At 46.3% G+C, this 27,749-nt stretch overlaps 1 protein-coding gene across 2 annotated transcripts in view; it reads right to left on the bottom strand.

Moving 5' to 3' along the window:
* SORL1 (sortilin related receptor 1) overlaps positions 1–27,749 on the bottom strand; it is a 1,341,481-nt gene that overhangs the window by 1,189,256 nt on the left and 124,476 nt on the right. For both annotated transcript variants that reach the window (XM_069614318.1, XM_069614319.1), the window contains exons 3-5: positions 23,065–23,190; positions 19,916–20,077; positions 19,015–19,082 (exon numbers count right to left, since the gene is read on the bottom strand). In XM_069614318.1, coding sequence (XP_069470419.1) covers positions 19,015–19,082; positions 19,916–20,077; positions 23,065–23,190 — 356 coding nt within the window. The remainder of the gene's footprint in view (positions 1–19,014; positions 19,083–19,915; positions 20,078–23,064; positions 23,191–27,749) is intronic.

The following is a 27,749-nucleotide window of genomic DNA, read 5'->3' as shown; positions in this document are numbered from 1 at the left end:
AGAAAGCCTTATTCTTTGAAGGTCCAGAAGAAGCCAATAAATATATGGACAATAATGGATGGTCGACGCGTCCCCCTGGAAGGCAACAGAGGAACCTTAAAGATTGGCTCCTCTGAAGGCATAAAAATCGCTAGGGACTGCCTAACCTGCAGACTGATCTATTAGGTTCCTGACTTAATTTTTAGCGCACTGGTTGGTATTATGTAAACTCTGAGGAGCCCAGCACGGACCCTCATAGTCAGAAATCTGGTGAACCACAGCTCCAAGGTAGTGGCCAGCAACCCAGAGGTTTGGTACTTCGGGGGGTACTCCCATGTTGCCCATAGGCCTCCACCTGCTGACATCTGCAGTATGTTTGCTCTGGAAGAGCAGGATGTGAACAGTGACATACCGTTATTTTTATTTTTTTGGCTTGTTTATTGTGTTTGTTTGGTTTATATCAGGACTACGTAGCTGCGCACATAAGAAGTGGTGGCTTGGAGAGGGCAGCAGGAGTTGGGATAGACTTGAGATAGATGTCATTACAGAGTGGACTAATGTGAGGACTAATCTATGTCAAGTTGGAAATTTGAGGGTGTGGAATGATGGGCTGAAAGAGTGATGGCGAACACTCAAGTAAAATGGCTACACTAAGGGTTGTAAAGTGGAACGTCTAGGGAATGAACACTTATTTGAAGCAGATCAGGATTGGCTCTTATTTGCATAGGAAGACGATGGCTATAGCCCTTCTACAAGAAACACATTTGTGAGGAGATGACCTGGACAGGATTTTCGCTTGATGGAGTGGGGGTGGGATGGGATACAGCTCATTACTCGGCATATGCAAGGGGAGTTGCTGTGGAGTGTGGGTTTGGCCCGCTTTAAATTGCACAAGGTGGAATCAGATGACTTAGGCAGACTGGTAATCGTAGAAGTTTATATTGAAAACAGGGAAATATGCATTGTTAATTTATATTTTCCTAACCATGAAGAATCTTACTTTTTTCCATTCCCAATATGGTAGATTGACACTTTGCATGGGGACGTTTTGGATTGGGGCAATTTTAATTGTACGTTGGACCCCAAGATACAGGTCAGACTTTAAATAAGAGAAGCCCTCTGTGGCTGCTAAAACCTTTAGTACCATGCTGGGTGACCTTTCAATGGTGGATGTTTGGAGGGCCATCAACCAGGATGATAGGTGTTATTCATATAAGTCGACCCCACCTAAAATTTCACACCCAAAATGATGAATTTTTCTCTGGGTGAGAAAAATTGGATGAGTTCAGGGAGGCAGTATACACGGGTAGATCGATCTCTGATCACTCGCCGTTGATTGGGACTTGGAATCTGGGGGTGTGGGGATACCTCCGATACCAACGTGGAGTGTGCCGGCAGAAGCCCTGTCAGATGACTACTTTAGAGAGCATTTGAAGGACACAATAATAAGTATCTGGGGAGTGTAGATAGGTGGGGGTCCATATGGGAGGCACTTAAAGTGGTGGTGATGGGGCAAGACTATTGCCAAAGCTGGTGGTATTCGGAAAGCTTTGCTTATCGAGTTAGGGAAGATGGAGGGCACTATACAGAGTTTGGAAGAGAATGAGTCTCCCAATGAGTCTAGGGAGGCAGATTTGGTAACTCCTAGGCTGCAGGACACAGCGGCATGGAAGAGACTACGGAAATTTGACTATGGTGTGTATGTGCCCAGACTGAATGATGAGGGAGACAAATTTGGTAGATTCCTGGCGTGGCTCTGCAAGAATGAACAACCAAGGCACGTGATCACAATGGTCAATGACGAATGCAGGCAAACCGGTGATCCCAGTAAGTATTACCAGTCAATGGGGAATTGGAAGAGGTGAATTCACATTGTCCCAAAAAGATATAACCCAGTTGTCGGCAGAACAGGCTGCAGCCTTGGAAGCACCCATCATCGAAATGGAGCTGGTGTCCTTGAAGAATGACAAAGTTACTTACCGTAGTGACTACCTTACTCCTAGTCCATGGTCCCTTTCTCCCATACTTTTGGGACATTCCATCCATTGGGACAGGACCGGAGCACCTTTTAAGCATCAAAAAATAACATTGTCCTTTTATTTTTACGCAGGGCCACTGCACGTGACCGTAGCCCCGCCTTCCCGAGCTCCACCCCACGCATTGCAATTCAGTCCTTTTCTATCGCCAAGTCGAAGTATCATTTTGCAAAATATAGGATACTTGGAAGGGACGGCGGCCGGGCGTATGGAGGAAAGGGGACAATGGACTACGAGTAAAGTAGTCACTACAGTGAGTAACTGTCATATTCCTAAGTCCAGTCCCTTTTCCTCCATACTTTTAGAAGATTTACAAGCACTGACCAAAGAAAACAGGAGGATTGACATTTCCCTTATTGGAACAAGTTTTTAATAACTGCCTGGCCCAACTGGGCATCAGCCTGGGAGCTAAAGTCAAGACAATGTCTGCAAAAGCTGAAGGGGAAGCCCACGTAGCCACATCGGCTATTGACTCCCAAGGGACATATTTCTGGAAGGCAACAGCAGCTGCTTTGCCATGGACTAAATGTGCATGAACGCCCTTTGGGGGCTGAAGACCTTGAATAGTGTAGGCCTCAGATACAGGAAGCTATCCAACGTGAGATGGATGCGTTCAAAGCCGGTTTCCCTTTTGGGTCACCAAACTTAACAGAGTTGCAAAGAATTTCTAAGTTTGCTTGTTCTGTGGAGGTAAAACTTCAGAGCTAGTCTGATATCTAGGTTGTATTGAACCCTCTCTGCATCGCAGACCGGTTTCGGGAAGAAAACCGGTACGGATATTGACTGGTTTATGTGGAACTCCGAGACTATTTTTGGAAGGAAGGAAGGATGTGTGCGAAGCACAACCTTATCCTTGTGGAATGTTAGGAATGGATGTTCGACAGAGCTTGAAGCTCACTTATTATTCTCGCCGATGTTACCACAATCAAGAAGGCCACTTTCCAAGAAAGATACTTGAGCTCGGTAGATTGTGTATAGGCGCTATATAAATAATCAAAGTGTTTCAAAGCGCTTATGGAATCTGGGGGGAGTGGGGGATACCTATGGTAGTGGCCATAGTTTCAAATGGCTTTTGACACAAAGCGGTGAGGACCACAATCAGATCCATTTTGGATGAGGAGGCCTGACTGGAGGAAAAAGATGAAGTAGCTCTTGATTACTGGGTTTGCCAGTGAAAAGGAGCAACTGTCTGTAGATAGATAAGCCTCAATAGCAGATCAATGCGTCCAGCTTAAGACATGGATGCCACAGGCTGCAAGGTCCGATATAAAAGAAAAGACACAGCTAAAAGAATCCTGTCGAGGATCAAGCAGTTTAGCTAGACACCAATGACAAAATCGAAGCCATTTGGCTTTTGTACCAAGCCCTCGTAGAAGGCTTACATGCCGCCTGAATTATGCGCATATTATCCTCTGAAAGATTAAACTGTGCTAAGGACCTGAACTTCTGTACCAGGCCGCCAAGCTGAACAATTGTGGGGAGGGGTGCCACAACTGGTGATTGCTCTGGTGGAGAAGGTCGGGAATCTGTGGCAACCTAATCGGGTTGCCTAACGACAGGTGCGGCAGCTTCAAAAACCAGAACCTGGCTGGCCACCAAGGAGCTATGAAGAGGAGAGTTCAGTTGGGAGCGCTCCAGAGTTTCCAGGGAGACCGATGAATCAATGGCGAAGGAGGGAAGGTGTAAGCCTTCATGTAGTGCCAAGAAATCTCGAGAGTCTTCCCCAAAGAAGACACTCCGAGACCATCCCTGCAAGCATAAAAAGGAAGTTTGTTTGTTGAGGTTGCAAATCGGTCTACTGCTGGGAAACCCCATTTCGGGAAGATCCTGGTAAGAACATTCCTGTTCATCTCCCACTCGTAACTCGCCACCGATTGGCAGCTCAGGGAGTCTGCCGCAACATTGATGGGACACAGAATGTGAACTGGCTGCAGCCAGACACTGTGCTGGATTGCCCAATTCCAAATCTGGATAGCTAGATACACCAAAGGAGGGGACCTGATGCCCCCGCTCGTTGATATAGAACATCTCTACGAAATTGTCCGTGCAAATTCGAACCACTCTGTTGTTGATAGAAGACTGAAAAGCCTTTAGCACTAGAAAAACTGCCAGAAGCGCTAGGTAATTGATATGGGACAGTCTGTCCTGGGGCGTCCACAGATCGTACACCTCAAGGTGATGTAGCGTCACCCCCCCACCCTAGAAGGGAGGAGTCTGTTGTAACCGTGACTTGTGGGAAGGGCTCCTGGAAGGAGGTTCCCACCGAAAGGTGGTTGGCGGATTAACACCATTGAAGATCCGCCGTCATGGAGGATGAAACGGGAATCATTTTGGAGTCCGGGTCCAGAGTTTCAGATCAGCAGTTCCGAAGAGCAAGCTGTGTGCGCGCCTCGTTTTTAGTCTTGCAAGAGGTAGGGCTAATACGCAAGAAGCCATAAGGCCCACGAGTCTCTGGAACCACTAAGCGGACATGTGGGAGGACTGAAGGAAAGGATGGCACATGGCCGATAGGTCTGCAATTCTGTCCTCTGTCAGGAACACTCTGGCCCTGACAGTACCCCAATGGAAACCTAGAAAAATCAGGTCTTGAGCCCCAGTTGGAACAGGAGCTGGAGGAGTGACTGAAGATTGGCTGTTGCAGCTCATGGGCAAGGATTGAGCAGAAACCAATTGTTCAAATATGGATATACATGAATTCTCTGCAGTCTGAGGAATGCTACGATAACCGCCATCATCTTCGGAAAGACGTGCAGTGCCGAGCTGAGACCAAACGGTAGCACTCGATACTGGAAATGTTCAGTTTCCATGGAAAACTGCAGGAATTTCCGATGTGGGCCCCAATCAGGATATGCATGTAAGCGTCCTGAAGATCTACTACAGTGAGCCAATCGCCCATGCGGGGAGAGAACCTTATCGGGCTGGGCGTAGAGGTCGAAGATAGTGTGCAGGCCAGCATGGTTGGGTTTGGGCACTGTAAACAGACGGGAGTAATAGCCCTCCCCATGCTCCTGCAAGGGAACAGGATCCACTCCTCCAAGGTCAAGATCTTTCTGTACCTCAGCTCCAATGGAGGGCGACACAGCCTGTTGAAGAGGAGGGTGAGGATGGGGTATGAGGGAGGGGTCAAGCGGAAGCCTGCTCGGGCGACGGACAAAAACCATTAATCTTCTGTGATGGTCTACCACACCTCCAGATGAGACGATATTCGTCCTTCCTCCAGAGTCTCGTGAGACCGATGAAAAACATAATTTAGATGGTTTATCAGCGGTGAAACCATCTGTTGCCGAAGAGGAGGCTGCTGACCGAGAGAAAAACCGGCCACCTTGCCTTTGCAGCGAGGCCCATCAGTGGGACCTTCTGCCCGGCACTCCTGGAACCCTCTGAAACCCGAGAAGGACCTTGTTTGGTGCCCAACCTCTGAGTATAGGCTGCTTTAGCTGGTGTTTTGGCAAGGACCGACAAAGATTTAGCTGTTTAGTGCTTGCCTTTGTTTTAGTGAGTTGCCTATCGGTGGAGGAATTAAACCGTTCTTTACCTTTGAAGGGAAGATCAAGTACTTTGTCCTGAACCTCCTTCGAGAACTTTGCAGCATGCAGCCACATCTGGTGGGAGAGGTCTACTCCAACCATAAGGCCCTGAGCTGAAGTGTCAACATGAGCCGCGGCCTCCAGCAGGTCTTGAGCAAGCACTCTGGCATTGGATAAGCTGTCTTTAATCAAGCCTGTTAGGAGGAATACATTTCTGAAACTCAGCAAGCTCCTTCCACAGCTTGAGATTCGCAGCGGACAGGATGACCTCTGTTCACCTGTCGCAGCTGGAGAGCAGAATTGGAAAACACTTTTTCCCCCCATGGCATCAAGAAGCTGGTCTTCCTTAGAAAGGACTTGAGAAGCTGCCGTAGAGGATGCCGAGGATGGCTTAGACTGGAGCTTAGCTGCTGGCACCACCGTTGATCAAGGGAGTGGACATGCAGTCAAGGGTATGTGTTCTGATGAGTGTAGCGAGCATCAATTTTCCTGTTCAGGTGCTGCCCGGAAAGAGGTTTTTCCCCAGAATATGGGAGCTACAGCTAGCACATCCTTTTCAAGGAAAAGGCCTGTGCGCACTTCTGTCAAAAGAGTAAAGGCTCCTGGAAGTACACCTTCTTGCAGAGCCAGAGGCTCGGGTATCGGAATATCTTGCAACGCCATCATATCTAAAACCCGGCCATGAAAGGCTCTGACAGAGTAGGCCGGGTCCTCACTATCCTGGTCCGCTTGATCTTCATCCAATGCACCAGGAACAGAAACCTTATCCGCAGCATGTGGCACCTCAGAGCCCGTGGGCAGACTTGAGTGCGCAACAGGAGTCTTACGTATACGTGAAAGTGGAGGCAGAGGTGGTAGGGGAGGAGGGGGCAGCACTACCGGAACCTGCTGAGGAGTTGCCGGAGAAGGTTGCGGCTCGAGAGGCTTAGGATACATTTCTTTGAACAAATCCTTAAAGTATGCTTTCATCCGGTCAGAGTACATAAGGGCCTGGAATTTGCCAAAAAACACGTCCTCCGAGAAAGGTCTAGGCACAGGAGTGGGTAGAAGCTGCTCTTAAGGTGCATACCCCCAGGATTGCAAAGAGGCTGGTTGCCAGGATGGCCCACAACTAGCAGGATTAATGTAAACTATGGATGCAGACTTAGGAGGGAGCAAAACTATGTGTGGCAGAGGAAAACAAGCATTCAATCCATTGGAGGGCAGAACGGATTCCTAATGTCCACATTGTGTGGGAAAGGCTGCTCGGCCCCAGAAACAGGCCCCTTTGTACTAGCCGTTGAGCATGTTGGTTTGAGAGGTAGTCAAAATGGCCACATCAGACCGCGTGGGTTTGGCCGCCATTTTGCTACTGCCCGAAGTGAACTGCGTCACAGGTGTTAGTGAGGCCATTGTCACCACAGGGGCATCAGGGGACTTTTTATCCATTTTAGCCTTGTGACAGGGAACCTCAGCAGAGCCGGTGCTAGCAGAATTGGAGCCCTTTTGAGACCTTAGATTTTGCTAAAGAATTAGCCCTCGGTGAGGGAACCTCACCGGGGACAGTACTTGAATTTGCCTTCCTTCTTTGCCCCCTCAGCAGGATCGGTTCAACCACACAATTGAGGGTGTCCTAAAAGGGATCTAACCTGGACTCCGGAGTTTACTCCGGGGTCCCTTGGAAGGGGGCTGTCAGGACTGGATCTTCATCAGAGGTTCCCCATCTGGGGGTTAAGTTAGGTCCAGCCTTTCTGGGGATGTTTTCACTGGGATAGTTCCTGAGGTTTCCAAGTTTAGTTTAAACGTACCAGGACTAGTCTCAAGGTTTCCTGTACAGCAACTAAAGACACTGGGGTTACCCCCAGAGGATGCCCGACTAGAGGCTATTATTAAAACTGGCAAGAAATGAAATTCCACAACGGATTCGTTGAAATCATTACAAAAGTTAAGATCATTCCAAGACGGCACCTGTTACAGCATGAACGTGTTGAAGGCTCTGTTCACTGGGCCTCGTCAGATGTGCAGCCCGACCCCCATTCAAATACTACCTATTTAGAGAATGCATGGGCCCGACCAAGGACAGTGGTGGTCCAGCTCCGGACTCGCCAATGTTGGAGGCCCGCAGATACCAGTGTTGCTGAGTGGCAGGGGATCAGACACGGGCGGCCTGCTGGCATCACTGTGCCATAGCCCAAAGTAGGGAGAGCAGGTGTTGGCAATCCAGACAGTGCCATAGCTGCCTGAGCAGGAAACGGGATAGAAGGTGAGCGGGTGACGCCTCTCCTCTGCGCAGACCGCCAGAGGTCATGAAGTGGAGTAAGAGGAAGATAGGAGGGCTGGAGTTCGTCTTCTGGCCTTAGATTTCAGAGGACACCAGAGGTGTGATTTTGTGGGCGATTACACCCCCACCCCCATGCCCCTCATCTTTTTCGGGAAAACCTTTCCTGCTCAGGAGGCCGGCCTAGATTTCACTGAGCCATTACTGGTATTATTGGTGGACGGTGCATGGATTCTTTGTTGTGAGAAGCCAGCAGAGTCACAGGCGGTTGGGTTGCAGCGGTTGGCCTGCAGCAGCAGTGAGAAGCAGGGTACTAGTTGATGAGCTTGGTGGTCGGGCTAAGACATCAGCAGTGGAAGCTCCCGGCATGTGGTGGTTGACCGATTTTGCGGGGATTGTGGAGTAGTAGTGTCTATTCTATTTCTTTTGCCTTTGCTGGTGGCCCTTAATTTTTACTTTGTGATTGTGGTAAAAGGGCATAAACCAGACTCTTCCAGTTCAGACTGACTGTAGGTTGTTTGAGGACTATAAGTGTCATCTATTTAGGGGATCCTGTTCTGTTGAGAAGATCCATCCAGGACCCTCAGAGGTTAGGGGCCCTTGGGTGGTGGAGGTTGTGGGGGCAGTGGTGGCGGAGGAGTTTGGAAGAGGTCACAACCTTAATCGAAGGAGGCTCTCCTGGCATGTGAAGTTCAAAATTCTTCACCGAGTGAAGTGACGCAGTGCTGGGGGAAGATCCCACGTGAGAAGGCGAGCGGTCAATGTAAGCTGCTATTGGGGGCAGAATCCCAGAGTCGGCCATGGCTCCCACTGGCAATCTCCAAGATATGCAAGAGAAGATCAACCAATCGACGAGAAAGCTAAAAGGTGGAAATTGGGAAACTTGAACGTATCGATACCAAGAAGGGTGCGCTGCAGGAGGTGGCCGACGACTCGAGGTGGACAGATGAAGCTCTGGAACAGCTATCAAATCTAGCGCACAACCTGGAGATACAATCTGAAGATCTAGAAAACCGATCCCACAGAGCGAACATTTGTCTCCTAGGCGTCCCAGAAGCAATACCAGATAAGGACTTGAAACACAGTTCATAACTGCTTTGGAAAGCTTTTGACAGATCCTCCGGGTGATAAAGTTGGGATTGATTGCATCCATCTTGTGGGACCGAAGAGGACGGACAAGGGGTAGCATCCAAGGGACGTACTGGCAGCACTTACAGTGTATGATCAGATAGAACCGATTCTATGAGCCACTTGGTTGGCAGGACATATTAGCATAAACGGAGCGGAGGTACTCCTTTTCCAAGACCTCGCACAGTCAACAATCCTGAAGGGTTATGGCTGGGGATGTCTCATCTTCAGAGCCACTAGGAACCGTGACTGACTCTGGTTGTTGGGATTTTTTTTTGGTGGCGGGGGGTGGGCTTAGAGGTAGATAAGGGTTCCGCCCCCATTTTTATCAGGGGGTGGGTCAGTAGAGGCGAGTAAAGTGCATGCAAAATTCTAATGTTTGACATGACATACAGGGCATGAATTCCCCTAATAAGAGAAAGAAACTGGAGGTGTTCTTGAAGCGGGAAGGCGCTGAAGTGTTACTGCAGGAGACGCACATTAGAAAGAGGGACAGAGATTTGATCAGGTTGAAATCATTTCCCCTGATGATTCAAGCCAACACTTTGGAAAAGAGATGCAGGGTCCTAATAGCCTTTCTGAACACACTGCACGTTCAATTGCAGAAGACTGGTCAACCCAGAGTGTCAGAATATGTTTGCACAGACTCTTATTAATGATGTCCCTCATACTTCAGTTTCTCTTTATGTGCCCAATTCTGGTGAGAACAGATTTCTCTGGCAGGTTTTAACACGATTAGAAGAGTTAGAGGTCGGGGAGATTACGTTAGCCAGGGACTTTAATATGGCTCAGGACCCCTGTATAGATAGGAGTGTGGGTGGGCTGTCAGGTGCGATGGGCCCATCGGGCCGCTTGCTACAGAAATTTGATCTTCGGGCCCTTCAAGATGTGTGGAGTGATATAAAGGGTAGAGAAAGGGTATACACATACTTTTCATGTGTCCAAAATTGATTACATCTGGGTTCCATTTCCCTGTATGATCATGGACTGGTTTTGGTGGCAATTACAACTTCGGGATGGGGGGAGTGGGCTTTGGAGATGGACGTTTCCCTTTGAATTAATGAACAATTCAGAGGAAATAGGGGAGAAGACAGATTTTCTCTTCTTGGAGAATGATGCACCAGAGATTCGTAGAGATCTTTTATAGGACTCTTCTATGGTAGTTATCCAAGGACAACTTATCACAGCTAAAGTGAGGAGCAATAAGCAATGGGTAGCTATGGAAAAAGAGATGGAAAGGTAGTTGAAGGAAACAATGAATGAATTGTCTGGGAAGAGAACTGGGTAGCTACAAAAGATGCTTCGATCCGTCCAAGGCCAACTGGACTTTTTTTTTAAATGGTTCTTTTTATTTATTGTATTTAGTTTAAAGAAAAACCTTTACAAAACTCAATAAAAAGCATAAAAGAATTCCATTTCCAAATTCATATTACATGAAAACAAAACCCCGAAAAAGAAAAAAATATTCCAACACAACTTCCCCACTAATTATAATCAGAACACACACAATATAACAAAAATATCCTCCACATTGCAAGAATGTCTTATCTTAACAATATTTCATCCTAGACCAAGCTACATTTAGAATTTAACATAGGTCCACCACCATCATCAGCCCTAGGCAGTCAGGTCACCTCAGTTTGCGTGATTCTTTTTTATAGCAGACACTCCTCAATAATCTACAAAGCTTTGTTAGTCTGAGCAAGAGCTGTTGGCTGTTCCCCCGCATCCATCTTTCCCACAAGCTCTCTCTCCACACCAAAGATAAAGAAAACAGAAATGATCCAAAAATCACAACCCTCTTGGGTTCGAAGAATGCACAGTAAATGATCAAGTGCTTCAGAGTTTCAAACTCATTACAGTAACTACAAAATTGACATCTTCCGGTTGACATATCCACCAATTTATGATCCCAATGTTACACTTTTTCATTAGTCATAAGTTGATTGAGTTTAAATTGTAAGTAAGCTTTTCTTGCTTTATTGCACAGAAAGATCTCTTAATATTGTGCCCGCTCATCCCATTTTCTCCTAAGTTTCGCATATTCATAGAAAGCTTTACTGTTGCCTATTTGCTCCAACAATACACACTAATAAGAAGACTGGAATTTCCTTTTGCAAGTGGGAAGACTAGCAACTAAATCCTCTTTAGCGATCAACGTTCCCTCTAATATTGCATCCATTTTGTTTTTAAATTCCCAAGATGGAAGGGGGGCGCCCCTCGATTACCAAAACAGCCAGATCTTCATATAAGGACTGTTTGGGTGGAACAAGCATTTTTACGTAACTGTTCAGCATGCTCTAGTGCCATTTGGCAGACAAAGGTAGTAAACCAAGTTCAGGCCAAACTTAATTTGTTCCATAGTTATGCTACTAAGAACAATTTACAAGTAAATTCATCGAAATCTTTCATTATCTCATTTGCAGATGGCAAGAGGAAAATATCTAAATTTACCTGGCGTCTTAATGGTGCCGTAATACCACAGACCCTCTCAATTCGGTATCTGGGTTATCAGCTTTCGTCCAATTATTCTGTTGCTATTTGAAAGGAGGTGCTTAATGAAAAACTGAAGTCGCTTACTTCCCCAGATGAAGATCATTTATCACAGATACAGTTCATTTTTGTTGTTACCTAGTATACATTTCTACCTTTTAAAAGTGGAACCAATTCTACTTAATGCCCTTGTCATCTGCACTTTTGAGACGGAGGAATTCTTGGACTTGGTTCAGGGAAGACTGTGGAAGCAGGTATTGGGTTAAGCCCCTTCAACGCCCAATATGCTCATCTGTCATTTCCTGCGTGCGTCATATTGGGAGGTTTTGCCCCACCAGAACTTTTGATTTTATTGGTTGCTTTTTTGATGTGGACTGAGGGATAGAAATTTAGTAAGTCTAATTGCTTAGGTTTACTGGAGCCCAATAGATCTTCAGTAAGGGACACATCATTCTTTTTGGCATTTGACCCTAATTGTACCACTGATTCTCGTATTCTTTTGTTGACTATTTTCGCCTTAAGTGACTGATGTGATCGATCAACATTCGCAAAATCAAAAGTCCAATAACGCTTTAGATTCTTGGTTGAGCTGTTGTAAGTCTCATCATCATTAGATAGATTACCTCTATCCTTAAAGGGTAAGCTAGGATTGACATTTAGCTTTAAGAAGTCGTTCTTAGACCTTCTTGCAGCAGCACTAAGATTCTTGGCTTGATGGACCCTTCGTTTTTGTAACCCTGGACGCCAATTTTTTGTTTTCTAATCAGCAGTCACGATCCATGCCCCTAACCCGCTCAGGTATAACAGCCCCCTGGCTAAAGCCCTTCACACCGGCCCCAAGGGCCTTAAAACCCCACCAGAAACATACATGGAGTCAGTCCTGGCGCCAAGGTGCCAGGCTCATCATCAGGAATAAAGCAATACCAGTTTTGGTCCTTAATCCAACATGGAGGCCTATTACACAGCTCAGTTCTTTAGAACCAAGCCATGAGGTCTAGTGTTTTGGGTGTGGCTGGGCCTTGGCCTGGAACTACTTTACCTAGGCTATTTAAACCACACCCAAACAGCAGAACACGTTTTGCGTTATTCTGCACTCCTGCAGCGTACCGCTCACCGTGTCCAGCTCCTGCTCATCTGCTTCTCCGGTGGCCCGATCCTGTAGCCCTAGATTCGGATTCCATTAATAACCTGGAAGAACAAGAACAGCATTAGCAAGCAAGAACACTTACCTGTGAAGTAACCGGCTTTGAATCCATCCTGCGCTTCGCTTACCTCGCCCATCTCCAGAGTTCGCTGCAACCTGCAAAGGTAAAGAAACAAGGACAGCATTAATAACAATTCTTAGCTGGGCAGCACCCCACGCTTCTCTAACCTCGCCCATCTCCGGGTTTCACCGCAACCTGCAAGGGCGAAGGAACAAGGTCAGCATTACCAAAGCACTTACCTGGGCAAGCAGTGCTTCGATCGCTCATCACTCGGGAACATCACCGCAACCTGTACAAAGAAGAGTAGAGAACAAAGGTTAGCAATTAACACCAATAAACAGCGCAGCGCTCCACGCATCAATAACTAACCGTGGTTTTCGCCATCGGCGCGGCAACGCCAAGATCGCAACCATCCCTGTGAAAACAAAAAAAGAGACATTGTTAGGGAACAGCGTAGTGGAGCAAGAGGCCAGAAGACAGAAAACGGAGGAAAAGAAAGAGACAGAATAAAGATGGAAAAGACATAACTCACCTGGAAGACAGCAAGCAGAGTCTGAGTCACAGCCGGTCTGGACCCGACATAAGGGCACACGGACCAGTGAAGCAACTAGACCCACAGAACGCCCGCACCAACCACACGCCCCTGCACATAGACGCAGGACAGACTTCAACGCACAAAAACCCAAGGTGAGCAGTAACCCTAAAGGAGGGGATTTGGACCAGAGGGAGGTGGGAGTCCATCCATCACAGAACCAGTATCTTAACCCTCCATTCTCCCGTTATAGGTGCTACCCAACCTCTGGCAAATAACCAAGCAGAGAGGGGTCCGGGATAGCGCTTAGACCTCCATCCAGTATCGTGTGGCGCCCCCGTGAATACCAGGTGAGCATAACATCAACACTAACTTTGGACTAGATTCTTGGTCATTGCTCAACATATAGGGTACAGTTTGCCCATATTTTGCCTGCAAGTCATCCTATTAAATTGGTGAGTGCAGAGATCCTAGTCAGTACAGGAAAATCAGTGCCTAATGCTGGACGATCCAGCACATGCTGTTCCACTGCAGCACCAGGTTCAAGAGCCCTCGTCCCTGAGTTTTGTAAGGACATGGCTAGATCATGATCAGAGAGCGCTGAAGCAACCAACGGGTTGGAATTCACTTTTGCATCAGTTGGAGAGCTGGATTTTAGTCCTCCATAGAGTAGTCTACCTTGTAGGGTACCCGTACAAATGCCACCCTCCTCCATAGGGACAATGCTCGCAGGTAATTTACTAACCATTGCCTGCATCCTGGAAGTGCATGAGAAAGTGCACTGTTTTACTGGTCCTGCTGTTTCGGTGTTGGTAGCTTTGTTTGCTTCCTACGGAGTGCCCGCGGCAAGAAGAAGCAATGCGTCCTGTGAAACCTGGACTTTGGTGTTCAAGGACGTTTAAAGACGTATTCTCAAGTAATCAGCTGGGACTTGTTTGGTGCTGGGATTTGGTGTTGTGCTTGTGCTCACATTGAGCAATTATCTGAACCAGCTCTCCTCTCTTTTTTACAGGAGCATTTGTTCAGCGGACATTAAACCACGCTCCCAACCCAAGCCTCAATTTCGTATATAATCCAGGTGCGCGCGCATCCTGGAATGAGAAAGTGCACTGACTGTTTGACTGGGACTGGGGCAGGGTTGATGTTGGTGCTTGTAGATCGTTTATTTGTTAAACGATTACAGATGTCCTTGCATATGTTCCAGCATTGTGGTACTGCATATCGCTTTCAGTCTTCTCTTTCTTTATCTCTTGTGCGCACATCCGTTGGGGACACTACTCCCAACAAAGTTTGTTGTGTGGTGGAGCGGAGGGTCATTACTGTAATTGAGCTTTCTTGTTGGGGAGGTGGTTTTTCCTGTGTGTGCGTGTGTGGCAGATTGCAATGAACTGCAGAGAAGAATAGAATGGTTAACAGACTCTGTAGCGGCCGCAAACTCCATGAGTCTCTGCTGGAGCTGTGCCTAGGTTTGTCAATGGAGACAGCTGAGGCCTCATGTGCAAATTCGTTGTGCTCAAATTCCCATGAGGTGACCAATAAAGTCAGCACTTCTATATGTGATGATTTGCTGCCTACGTCAAGTCTGCAGTCATTAAATCTGACAGAGGCGGCTGAAAGAGAGCTTAAGACGGGTGCACTGATGTGTGATTGTGTGGAGGGGATTTTAGAGGTCCATACACCAATAAAGACATTTAAACTGAAAGAGTTGAATAAAGTTGAGCGCACGATGGGTAATGTACAAAGCCCCGAAGTTGAAATGCTTGATCGTTCAGAGCTTCTACGAAAAATGGGAATTGAGACGTGTAGGTCTAAAAAATCACTGATGTTTCCACAATTGCCCCTGCTATAGAGAGCGAGTTAGGGAAACGTATGAGGTTTTCCCTCGGCCCCTCCACACCGGTCACTCAAAGTAGGTATGGTATAGAAAATGTACTCGACTTACTTTGCCCGCAACGCATGGAGACATATATGCTATTAGTAAAACAGAAGATTACGATGGTGCAAATAAGGCCGATGGGTTATTAGTCAGACAGCTGCAAGATCATACAGCTGCTCAGAGAGTTCTTAAAATAGAGGAGGTACACAAAGGTAGTCACAGATGAGGAGTCCAACATCAGTGCGTTTTCAGATTTCTATGAGTCTCTGTATACATCAGAGGTCAATACATCCCCCTTACAGTCTGAATATTTCAAAAGGTGCCTTTCTTTGCCAAAACTGACGGCGGCAGCAAGAGACAATAGAAGTAGATATCTGAAGAAGAAATAGCAGAGATGATTAATTCTCTACTGCTTAAAGCGCCAGGCCCCAATGGGTTTCCAGCTCTCTTCTATAAGGAATACAAGTCTAGATTGCTCCCTCGGTTGGCCCAACTTCTTAATTACTTTAAGGCTGAAGGGGGGTATATAGACCCATCACGTTAATTAATACAGATGCGAAATTATTCATTAACCCATTTCTCTCTACGCTGATCGCACCTAGTCAATCTGGCTTTATCCCATCCTGACAAATGTTTAATATCTAGCGCGTGTGCCACTTGATGGTAAAAGTTACGATAACGGGGACCCGTGACATTATCACTCGATGCTGAAAAAGCGTTTGACCAGCTGGAGTGGTCCTTCCTTTTTAAAAACACTTGAACACATGGGGTTTGGCTCCAAATTTATTAACAGTCAGGGAAAACTAGAGGTCTCCTTCCACAGTACTATCGATAAATGGACCACTAAAAAATTGACCACTATCTAGGTGTATTCCTTTTATGGTTGGAACTAAACAAGGATACCCGTACTCTCCCTTACTCAATGCGCTATATTTAGAACCTCTACAGACTAAGATTCAGATGTCCGAGGCGGTAAAAGGGGATAGATTTTGGTGCCGTTACACAAGGTAATTGCTTTCACCAACATGTTGGTGGCTTTAACGGACCCAGAAGTATCATTGGTAGCATTATGTGTGGTGTTGGGGGGATTTTGGTGCCTTAGCGGGACTAAAGATCAACATGCAGAGGTGGGAAATTATGGATTTGGCAGGGACAAGCCATTTCAGCTGGGCTGAGAAATCGATTCAATATTTACCCAATCTCAGAAGGTTAATTTCCCTAGACTGTTAAAATCTGTGATAGCGCAGCTACGGAAACTGAATCCACTCTCTCGTGGTTGGGTCACCTGGCCACGGTCAAAATGGTGATTTTACCAAGAGTTCTGTATTATTTCCAGGCTCTTCCTGTACCAGTTCCCAAGTCTTTCTTTCAGTCTTTGAATAGAAAAATATTTAGGTTTATATGGCGCAATAGGAGACCTGGCATGGCCTGGATTACTTTAATGGTCCCCTGTACTAGAGGGTGTTTTAGACTCCCTACCTTTAGAAAATACTATGAAGTGGCTCAGTTTCAGGTTATCCGGGGATCGGTCCAAGCATTGGGTGGAAATGGATTGGACTGTGGCACGGACCCTAAGGAGGGGATATTGAGGTTGGACAGAGTTGATAGAGTGTTGAATGCTTAATTGAGCAGTGTACTTCCTCATTGCCTCACCATTTGTGATAGGGTGGTGATCCCGGGACGTCTCTCCGCCTTTCTTGCTCCCTTTAACTCACTATTTCGGAATCCTGTTTTCTCTGGGAACGGAACGTGGAGCATTTGGGCAAAGCCAAAAGGCAGGATGTCTCAAGGTGAGGGATATGTTGGAGGGGACGGTGGGTAGATTCGAGGAGTGCAAACATTTGTTCGGGGTAAAGGAAGATGATATGCACAGCTTAGACATTGGCTTTTAAAACCTACCGTAAGCGAGGCTGCTTCTAGAGAACTGTTTTCTAGAGGTTTATATTCACTCGTACTCGTGAGAAGAAATTAATATCTACCATACACAAGATTCTTACGGGTGAGGGTTCACTCCCAAATTGGGCATACATGAAAGAACAGGAGCGGTCGCTCAAGAGCGATATACTAAAGGAGCATTGGGAATGCTTATGGGGTAATGTATCCATGTTGTCCAGATTCATCCAGATCAAAGAAGCTTGGTATAAAACTCTTTCATGACACTTAACCCCTGCTGTTCTACATTTGATGTATCCCAATTTGCCTCCATTATGCTGGCGAGGATGCCCAGTGCATGGGGAATGGGTGCATGTTTGGTGGAGCTGTTCAGCCCTAAAACCCTTCTGGGTTAGTTTTACATCCAACATGCAGGACCTTTTCTCGACTAATGAAAGGTTAGGTTACCGGAGTGGCTATTAGGCCTAGCCGATCAAGAGGTTAAGCTGTCCTCCAATGCCCATAAAAAAATCATTGATGATCCTGCTTGTGACCGCTTGGTTGGTTATTGCTCAGAGGTGGAAGCAGAAACATCCTCCAACTGAATTAGAAGGTTTGCCATTTTATGGCTATGGAGTGGGTCACTTACATGGTACAGTGGGATTTTGATGCTTTTAAGACAGATTGGGGATTTATTCCATCTTTGTTGTTTGTGCTTGTCCTAACCCCAAATTTAGGGAGAGCGGTCAACTGCTTATGCAAGGCCCATAGAAAGTTAAAATATATATTTGTTTAAAAGCATCTCTGACAAATGTGTTTCTCTCGTTGCTTAGAGCCTCACAATTAATGGTCCAGTGTTTTAAAATCTCCTTAACCACTTTTCTATTACAAAGTCTACAGATTATTATATTCAAGGGCCCACAGTCTAGGGACCAGTAGCTACATATATTCTTGAAGAGGAAATGGCATCTTGCATGCACTGCAATTTCATGTCGGAAAATGTGGATTCTAAGCATGGAGATGACAAAACACTTGAAGAAAATGATGTACTTTAAAGCTACATTTTGTTTTTAAATAAAACAATATTTTAACACCAAATCACATTTACTTTCCCATTGACTCATGGACTACTTGGATGACTTGCTGCAATGGCACAGATTAGCCATTTTCATAGCGTTATGAACCTTCTATTTAGAGTGCATATGGACAAAGTCTCTGAAGTTGAAGGCACAGTCAGTGGAAACTTCTCAGAGGCTGAATTCTAACCCAAGCTGATGTCTTTCGCCTCCGCTAACCTAGCTTCAGGTGGGGTGTTAGTTTATTTAATTAGTTTGCTTTTCTTTAGATCTGCCTCAAAAACGGATGCCTCAGTCTTCTTACCCAGTGCCAATCCAGAGGATAGAGAAACTACTCCACTTAAGGAGTGTAGAGTACATAAGGTTCTCATAGGCAGACTTGAGTCTCCTTATGTAAAATGCCCTATTAGATGTTCGGGAGAAAAGGGGGGGGGGCTTTACATGCAATTCCTATGGGGATTTGAGAAAACTGGTGTTCCACAATTACCACAACCTTTGAAGTTTGACTCCTTCACCCTAGAGGTCTCACAGCCCCCTACATTCACATCCATTCACTCTATAGGTATGAACGCTGGGCACAGTCGGAAATGGATATACCTAGAAACCAACAGGAGAATCGCAGCAGCCCAGCATATGGCTTTCACAACATAAATACAGCTCCCACCACACACCCTTCTCAGTAAGCAGCAGAGGAAAATAAACTGTATATAAAACATGCATAGAGCTTGCATGTAAACATCATGCTGGATCAGAGTATGGTGTTCAGAGGTGGGGCTTCAGTGCCTCCACCTCTGTGGTCATGTGGAAAAAGACCATCCAGAGGGGGCGAGACTATATATTACAGCTACCACTTTTATTGGTACTAAAGAGTCCGTTTTAGGACTAGGGAGTATTCAAACAATGTAAATGTACGAGCAATCCGATAGGCCATGTACTGAATACTATGGAAGCTTCCATCTTTTGGCTTTCACAAACCAGCCCTGTGTGCCTATACAGTAAAGTGCCATTAACTTACAAAAGTGTCGGTACTCACCAGGAAAAGGATTTAACATGTTCATGAACCATTATCCAGGTCTGGCCAAAATCTTCAGACTTCCAGAGCTATACATAAAAGCAATAAAGTAAAAACTGTCACAATGCACATATATGCAATATCATAAATATTAAGGTCTAGCTAGGTCTCTTCCAAAATGTGTAGGGTATCAATGACAATTAATGTCACAAACTAATTTTAGAGTGTTCAATGGGAAAATGTCTATATTTTTGGCATAACCTCTTCGGTTGACCCCCCCCCCTCCCAACCCATGTCAACCATTACCTGAACTATGCAACAGTCTGATCTTCCTTGCTAAGATCCCTCTGCTGAAACCCCACGCCCCCCCCACAACAACACCCTCACTTCTACCAGAGGTCTGCAACAGATTGCTTTCCAGATGTTTTGGACTCCTCCCCCCCCCCCCATGATCCCTCACCATAGAGGTATGATGGATAATGGGAGTAGTAATCCAAAACATCTGGTGAGACAAGGGTCGTAGACCCCCCCCCCCTGCTCCAAGCACCAAAGCATCCGCACACCCAAACTACATTACTGGGACAAACCCGCTGCCCCCTCACACCACCAACTTCCCCGTAAACCACCATTCAAGAGCACTACATATCAAGGGACAACACCTGTAGCCCTCTTCTGATCACCAACTAAACCCCAATATCCAGCTCTAGAGAATATGAGAACTGTGCTATGTAACTTGGGAGGCCACACCTATGCCCCTAGCAAATTATTTCAAAGCCCACTAATCACTGACATCACAAGTCTGTCCATGTTGGGTTTTGTTTTTATTACGGATACTTGCCTGATATTGAATCAATTATTTAAAATATCATTTTAAATCAACATTTCATTTTCTCTACAATTTAACATTTTGGCATGAACGTACCTGTTTATTTGCACTGGATTTATCGATCCCAAGAACAAGGTTCGGGTTGGAATTGTGCAAAAGCAGATCAGTCGGCTTGAATGGTATAGAGAACCCATGGACATAGGTGCAAAAATCAAATGTGATCCATAGGTACTGAGCATTGCCATCTACAAATATGTACTAGGGAGGCACAAACAGGAGAAGAAAGACATTGTAAGTGAAAATACTCAGAGCAGGGGTCCACTTGGTGGACATAACACAAACACCTGTTCAATTACTAGTAATGTCTGCATTCCATATTTCATCTGCCAAGACTGATTTCTGTGAGCATTCAAACTAAAAGCATACAGTGCTTTTGAAGATGCTTTTACACTTCAACATCACTAATAACAATCCTTTTTTGAACAATCATTTTTTGAATGCCTTGCCGAGTACTACATTAGTCACAATCTTCTGGTTGGGAATGACCACTGGAGGACTGTGGTTGCCACAAACTACTGGTTGGGAATGACCCCCCAAGGTACTATGGAAGCCATATGATGCACAGCTTGCTGGTTGGTAATGATCCCTTGAGTACTATGGACGCACCACCCCATTAGTTCGGAATTACCCCATAAGTACTATAGATGCTACAAACTATTGGTCGAGAATGGCCCCTTGAGTACTATGAATTGAATTGATATTTTATTTCTGTCGTGCTTGTAAACAAGTGTTTCGGAGGAGAACAGGGGAGAACAAAACAACGATCTTACTAGGCCCAGTGACATTAAGAACGCGCAAGTGCATGGGAGAGGGGGAGGGGAAAAGTGCATAGAAGGGGGAGAAGTGGAAAGTGCGGAGCAAAGGAGAAACAGATAAATAATAATAAATAAATGAATAATAAAAGGCACCAACAGTGGTATTGCAGCCAGCAAGTGGAAAGTGCTAGGCTTAAGGCAGCAGACAGTAGGTCTGATAAGTACAGGAAGAAAAAGGGGGGGTGCTGTTTGGGTAAAGATACAGAACCCAGTGCAAGGCGTGGCCTGGAGGCAGTGCAGGAGGGTGGCATGGTGAGCAGGTACCTGGGCCCGGAGGACAGAGGGTGGCCAGGTGCACGGTGCCAAGAGAGAACAGATCAGCTGTGGGGAGAGGGGGGCGAAGGCAAATGTAAAGAGGAAGGTCTTGAGGTGCTTCCAGAACCAGAGAAGGTTCTTCTCGAGTTTTAGAGTGGCAGGGAGGCTGTTCCAGCCGAAGACAGATCTACCCCCAGCTCGTTTCTTTGAAAAACAACTGACCCTGAGGGAGCGAATAGAGCTCGAGAGGGGAGGTATTTACGGAGGGATAGCTGAAGGTATTTTGGACCCAGGCCCCAGAAAGCCTTTTGGACAATGTAGAGGGTTTTGAATGCAATCCTTGCATCCACTAGGAGCCAATGTAGAGATTTCAGAGCTGGAGAAATACGATCCCAGGTCTTGAGGCCAAGGACAAGTCTTGCAGTCCTGTTCTGGATTAGTTGCAGAGTAAAGGCAGGTAGATTTAGAAAGAGGCTATTACAATAGACCAACCTAGAGAGAACCAGACCTTGGGAGACAGTGAGCTTCTGGGGGAAGGAGAGGAAAGGCAGAGTACCTCTGAGGAGGTGCAGTAGGAAGTTGGACATTTTAGAGACAGATGTGGGCGGAGAAGGAAGGTGTGGAGTCAAAGATGACCCCGAGGTTCTTAGCCTCGCAGGCGGGGCTAGGAGGAGTGCCAAGGGAGGCCAGCCAGCGAGTGAGGGAAAAGGATGGTGAAGGTGTGCCAATGAGGAGGATCTGTCTTGCTGGCATTCAGACAAAGATCATTGGCGGCACACCAATCTTGAATGGCAGTTAGGCAATCAGAGATGAGAGAAGGCGAGGAGGTGGCAGAGGACAGCCTGAAAATGAGTCGAGCATCATCAGCGTAGCACTGGAAATTTGAGCAGAAAATGGCAATGCAGTGGGCGAGAGTTGCCAGGTATTGGTTGAAAAGCCAGGGCGAGAGGTTAGACCCCTGGGGAACACCACAGGTAGAGAGGGAGATAGATGATAGGAAGGACCCATAACTTCTTGGCTGAGAATGACCCCTTGTTTACTATGGATGCCACAACCTACTGGTTGGGAATGGCCACTAGAGTATTATGGATGCCCCAACCTACGCATTGGGAATTAATCTTTTGTTACACATGTAATACAGGAGACCAGTCTCCAAGCATGGGATCACGATTTACAATTGTGCTGCTCTGCGTCGGCTTGCTTCCAAAGTCAATGCATTGCCCCCGAGCTATCCTACCGGCCATAGTATGACAACTAGAGTACTATGTGTGCCACAACCTACTGGTTGAGAATTGCCCATTTAATAATTTGGATGCTACAGCCTGCTGGTTGCAAATAATACCTGGAGTCCCAACTATGTCACAACCAACTGGTTGGGAATCGCCCCTAGAATACTATGGATGCCACAACTTACTGGTTGGGAATGACCCCTAGAATACTATGGATGCCACAACTTACTGGTTGTGAATGACCCCTAGAATGCTATGGATGCCACAACTTACTGGTTGGCAATGACCCCTAGAATACTACAGATGCCGCAACTGCTTGATAGGTGCAAGCTCTTCTATTTTAAGCAAAAGTAGCTTATCCAATGAGTTTTCTGCATAAGAAAAACAAAAACAAAAAGTACCCAAAACGCAATGAAACAGTACAAGACTGGATGAGCTACTTGCACCAGACATGAGCAACCTGAGAGCAAAATGGTCACACTACAAAATCATTTCTCAAGTCAAACCTTTGGTGCATGAGAATATTAGCTTTTTCTACTTTTGGCAAACTGCAAAACCCTTCAATTAACGTATTCATTTGAAACACCTTTGAGGGTGTCCATCATAATGGATATGCCTAAATAATTCACGTTTCTACTAGCCACCCCAATGCAGTGCAGAAGGACCAGATCCCCAGCTGCTTTTCAGAGTTCAAATCTCTGCAAGCAGAGGAGGTAACTACAAGTAACTTGCAGTCTGAAAGTAACAATGACTGTTACTTAATGCATGGAGGCCTAGATGTCGCATACAATTAAAGATGCAAAATATTCACGCCCTGCATAGAGAGTTAGTACTGCTGTTCAATAAACTCTCAATGTGCGAATCACGATCAAACTGCGTTACTTACCCGCTTATTGTCAGCTGGGCTATGAAAAAATTGAGCAACAGCCACGTCAGTCGAATTGCCATCCGTAAAGTTAAATTTATCGGATATTCGCTGAAACTCTTTTCCATAATCATAGGACACGTAGACCTGTCGGTAAAACGGGAGTCATATTATCATTTGTCCTTCAGTTAAATAGTTATTCATTTTCACCAGCGGTCACCATTCCAACAAAAACGAACTTTGTGAAAACTCAGAATTTCAACTTCCCACATTTTACTTTGTCAAAACGTTTTAGACCAAACTCGCTCATACCCCATGGCTGTTTTAACAAAGGAGCTTGACATCAACAAAATATTTAATTACGTAAAAAACGGTAGAAATGTAATCCAGAACAACACATGAGACCCAATCATAACATCTCACTTCCATATCATTGGAAAAACTAAATTTATGGAGTGACAGGGGAAAACGGTGGAAAAGAGGAAAACATTTGCAGTAGTTTGATAGGTAGATCAAGTAAAGTCAATAAATGGTACAAATTAGCAATAGTAAATATATTCACTCTTCAAGTTTGGAATGATCGTTCTGCTCCTCAAAGGCATCATGTTGGCCGAATTGGTGCCACACATCGAATGTTAATCTACTTCCTCTGTCGACAGTCCAGGCTTAGGAACCAGTCTTGCACTCTCAGAGGAACGTACCACATCATCAAAACACCATCTTCTTCCATCATCCAACGTAACAAAATTCCTTCACACCTTTTGCATCATCTGAGCACCTCTGAATTTGGAAAGGCCCTAGAGGACCCCCTCTCCCTCCTTCCCTCCCTCCCTCCCCTTGGTACAGTCATAGAAATCTTTGTATTTTCTCTGACTCTTGAGTACATCCTCTTTTTCATTACTCTTTACATTCTTCAAAGATAACCATGACGGGCTCTGTCTTTCGCATTGGCAGCCTGCCCCTCATGACAAACGACTCCACATCTGTTATGAAATGGGGAGTCTCCCTATAGGCATTGAGAGCTTCCTTGAAAGCGCATTTCCATGGTAAAGAACTTGCAACTGCTAATTGAAGTGTACTTTTCAAAAATTCAATCATGCGCTCTACAAGTCCATTCACCACAGGATGGTAGTGATGTAAGCTTGTGCTAAATGCCCAGGTCTTGCAAAAATGACTGCATTGCTTCAGAAACAAATGAACTCCATTCCGCTTTCAAACCCACTTAGGGGTGTTGATGAACTATACCACCATGTAGAGCGGTGTGCTCCCAAAGTCTCATACGGTCCAGTAATGTCCATGGCCAGTTTTGTCCAAACTGAGTATGAAACCTCCACTGGTTGCAATGGTGCAATGTGCCTTTTCTTACTTTCGTCACCAAGGGAACATGCTTGGCAGTTCTTCACCAGATCTTCTGCATCAGTTAGTATTCCAGGCCACCATTAAGTCTCCCCAAGTCTTCTTTTGGTGAGATTTCTCCGTAGATGACCTTCATGTGCCAGACTTACAATCTTCTCCCTTAGACAGACCAGTGGAATGATGCGATCCCCTTCAAATATACATAATGCATTGTCCGCAATTTCATCTTGTATCTGGGAATACTGGTTGAGGCCGATTCCTACCATTTCCCACCCTCCTTGAAGAGCCTGTAGTAATAGCTTCTGATCCGAGTCATCTGTGGATGATTTGATCCACGCCTCATTTGAAATTCCTGTTTGCAATGATACACTCTCCATCTGTTTCTTTATATTGCTCTTGTTCCTCTTTACTCCATGGCAACATGAAAATAAAACATTCTGCAATTAGGTTTCCTCTGCCTGGTGTGTAGATCACTCTTGTATTGTACTGCATTATATCGAAGATCCATCTTCGTATGCTTGGGGAAGCAAAAGGCAGGTTCCTAGAATTCAAAATGTGTATTAATGGCTTGTGGTCAGTTTTGACAATCACTGGTAAACCCCATATTAAAGGTCCTAAAGTGCTCTAAAATCCACTCCACCCTTGGTGTCTTCTTTTTTTAAAAACTTTTTTTTAATTGGTTTAACAATATGAACAAAACATCCAACAATATAAGTGCGCACAATCAAATACAAGCATCTTTAATTCCCTCCCTTTCCTCCCAGTCCCCACCCACCAAGACCACCGTCTGTGTGTCAGACCTCCCTGTGCCAGCGTTAAAGTTAGGGTTATCTGGGTCCTCTGGGACATGGTCTTCCCTTCCGGGATGGAGCAGAGGCACCGTAAGCGCCACCCATTGGTGCAGATCGCCACTGTTGTCTAGTCTCTGTTCCTGTAGCGCGGTCTCCCATGCTCCAGTTTCGGCAGTCACCCAGGACAGGAGATCCCCCCCCCCCCCACCACCACTATGTCACACTTGGGTTTTTCGGACTTTTTCATCCCATGGCTATGCGTCCTTTCGCTGTTATCTATATAATAATTAGGTCCTTGAGTTTATTTAGAGGCTTGTTTTTCCTGCTACGTCTGTACCTTCCCAATATACAAGCCGCCGGTGTCAACACATCCATGTCAATGCCCATCCCTGCCATTTTTGCTGCGACCTGTGTCCAGAACTCTCGTATCACTGGGCATCCCCAGAACATGCGAGTCATAGCAGCCCTGGGTTCATTGCATTTGGGGCATGCCTGGATTCCCCGCACCCCTAAACTTGGAAATCGCTTCTGGCGTGAGGTATGCTCTGTTGTTAATGTAGAACTGGATGAGCTGCAGGCGTGCATTTCTGGAGATTTTTTTGTGATAGCGAGTTATTTTCTCCCATTCCTGGACGTCAAATTCCAGGCTCATTTCATGCTCCCACTTTACCCTACTTTTGAGCTTGTTTCTGGTCATGCCCTCCGTCAGTGCCCCATATAGTTGTGAGGTTTTGTGACCCCCTTCGGCCGCATTTAGCATGTTTTCGATGACCTCGTGTTCTGTTACCATGTTTGTGGCTTCTGGCCATCTGTCCACCATGCTCCGCACCACAGTTCTATGGAGCAAGAACTGCCCTGGCGGTAGACCTGTGGTCTTGTTGAGTTCTGCAGACGTTAGGATCACTTGTTCCTGAACCAGGTCCCCCAGCGTGGCCACGCCGTGGGGCTCCCATTTGTTGCGTGTTTCTATTTGTCCCCAGGGTCTGTTGACCCTGATTGCTGCTATGGGGATTTGTGGGGAATATGGATCCTCCTCTCTCACGGTTTTGCAGGTGCATTTCCACAGCCGGGTCCCCAGCTTAACCAGGTATGGGCTATTTTGCAGTGTGGCGGTCGGGACCCAGAGGAGGTCCCTGAGTAGCAGCCGAGGCAGGGCTGGTTGTAAGAGTCGAGTGTCGGTTGTGGTTTTGTCCGCCATCCATTTCACAACATGCTTGGCCTGACTTGACAAGTAATGTTTGAAGTTGTGGACTTTCATGCCTCCTCTTTCATAGGGTCTCTGTAGTGTCTCAAGTGCCACCCTGTGTCTGCCTCCTTGCCACAAGAACCGTCTGCAATATTTGTCTATTTCACTGAAGAAGGGAGGGGGTGGGGAGTTATTAAATGGGACGTTAGTGAAGTTGTGTAGTAGCCTGGGCAGTGCCACCATTTTGAGGAGGCCAGCTCTCCCTGCCACAGAGAGCGGCAGCTTTCTCCCAGAAGTCCATTGATTTCGCCAGGGCATCCTTGGCTCTAACTGTGTTGATGTGTTCAGTTCTGGGGGTTTGATGTGTAGTGATCCCCAAGTATATGAAGGAGGTTGTCTTCCATTGGGGGGCGGGGGGAGGATGGGGGGAGAGGTCCATATTCGTTGCCACACAGCGCAGCGAGGGGGTAGAAGATTTGTCTTTATTAATCTGGATCCCCCGTGAATCTGTGGAATCCGTCAAGTGTTTCAAGAATGTATGGGAGGAGGTGTTCAGGGTTGTGTAGGTATAGTAGCATGTCATCGGCATACATTGAGATGAGGTGGGATATGCCGTCTATCTCTATGCCCCCCCATCTCCATATTCCTGTCTTATGCAAGCTGCTACGGGTTCTATGCCCAAAATATATAGCATAGGGGAAAGCGGGCATCCTTGTCTCGAGCCCCTGTGGAGAGCCCATCTGTTGGAGTACGTTTTATAAGTACGTACCCTGGCAGTGGGATTAGTATATACCAGCTGGGTCCATTTGAGGAAGGCGGGCCCTATCCCCATTTTTATCATGGCGGCGTACAGCCATTTCCACCAAACAGAATCGAAAGCTTTGGTAGCGTCCAAGGACGCCACCGCATACTTCCGGGGCCTGCCTTCGGTGCTGTACGTTACGTGGTGCAGCCTGCGCAGGTTTTCAGTGATGGAGCGCCCGGGTACATAGCCCGTTTGGTCCTGGTGTATCAGCAGGGGGGATCACTCTACGCAATCTTTTCGCTAGTAGGGCCGTTAGGATCTTATGGTCTACATTTAACATGGAGAGGAGCATATATGAGCCATACTCCGCACCATCCTTACCAGGTTTCAAGAGGGGAATGATAACGGCTTCCCTCATAGATTCAGGGAGAATACCGGTCTCGTAAGCCTATTGAACCCTTGGGCCAGTAAGGGGGCTAAAGTCTCCTCATAGGTCTTGTAGAATTCCCCCAGACCACCATCCATGCCCTGGGATTTTCCAGACGGCAAGGATCTAATGGTTGCCTTAACCTCATTGGGTGTAATGGGGTCATCAAGGGCTTCCGCCATCTGCGTGTCTAATCTGGGT

The sequence above is a fragment of the Ambystoma mexicanum genome, chromosome 9 (assembly GCF_040938575.1).
Source record: "Ambystoma mexicanum isolate Mex_15411 chromosome 9, UKY_AmexF1_1, whole genome shotgun sequence".
NCBI lineage: Eukaryota > Metazoa > Chordata > Amphibia > Caudata > Ambystomatidae > Ambystoma > Ambystoma mexicanum.
This window is presented reverse-complemented; position numbering and strand designations above follow the sequence as displayed.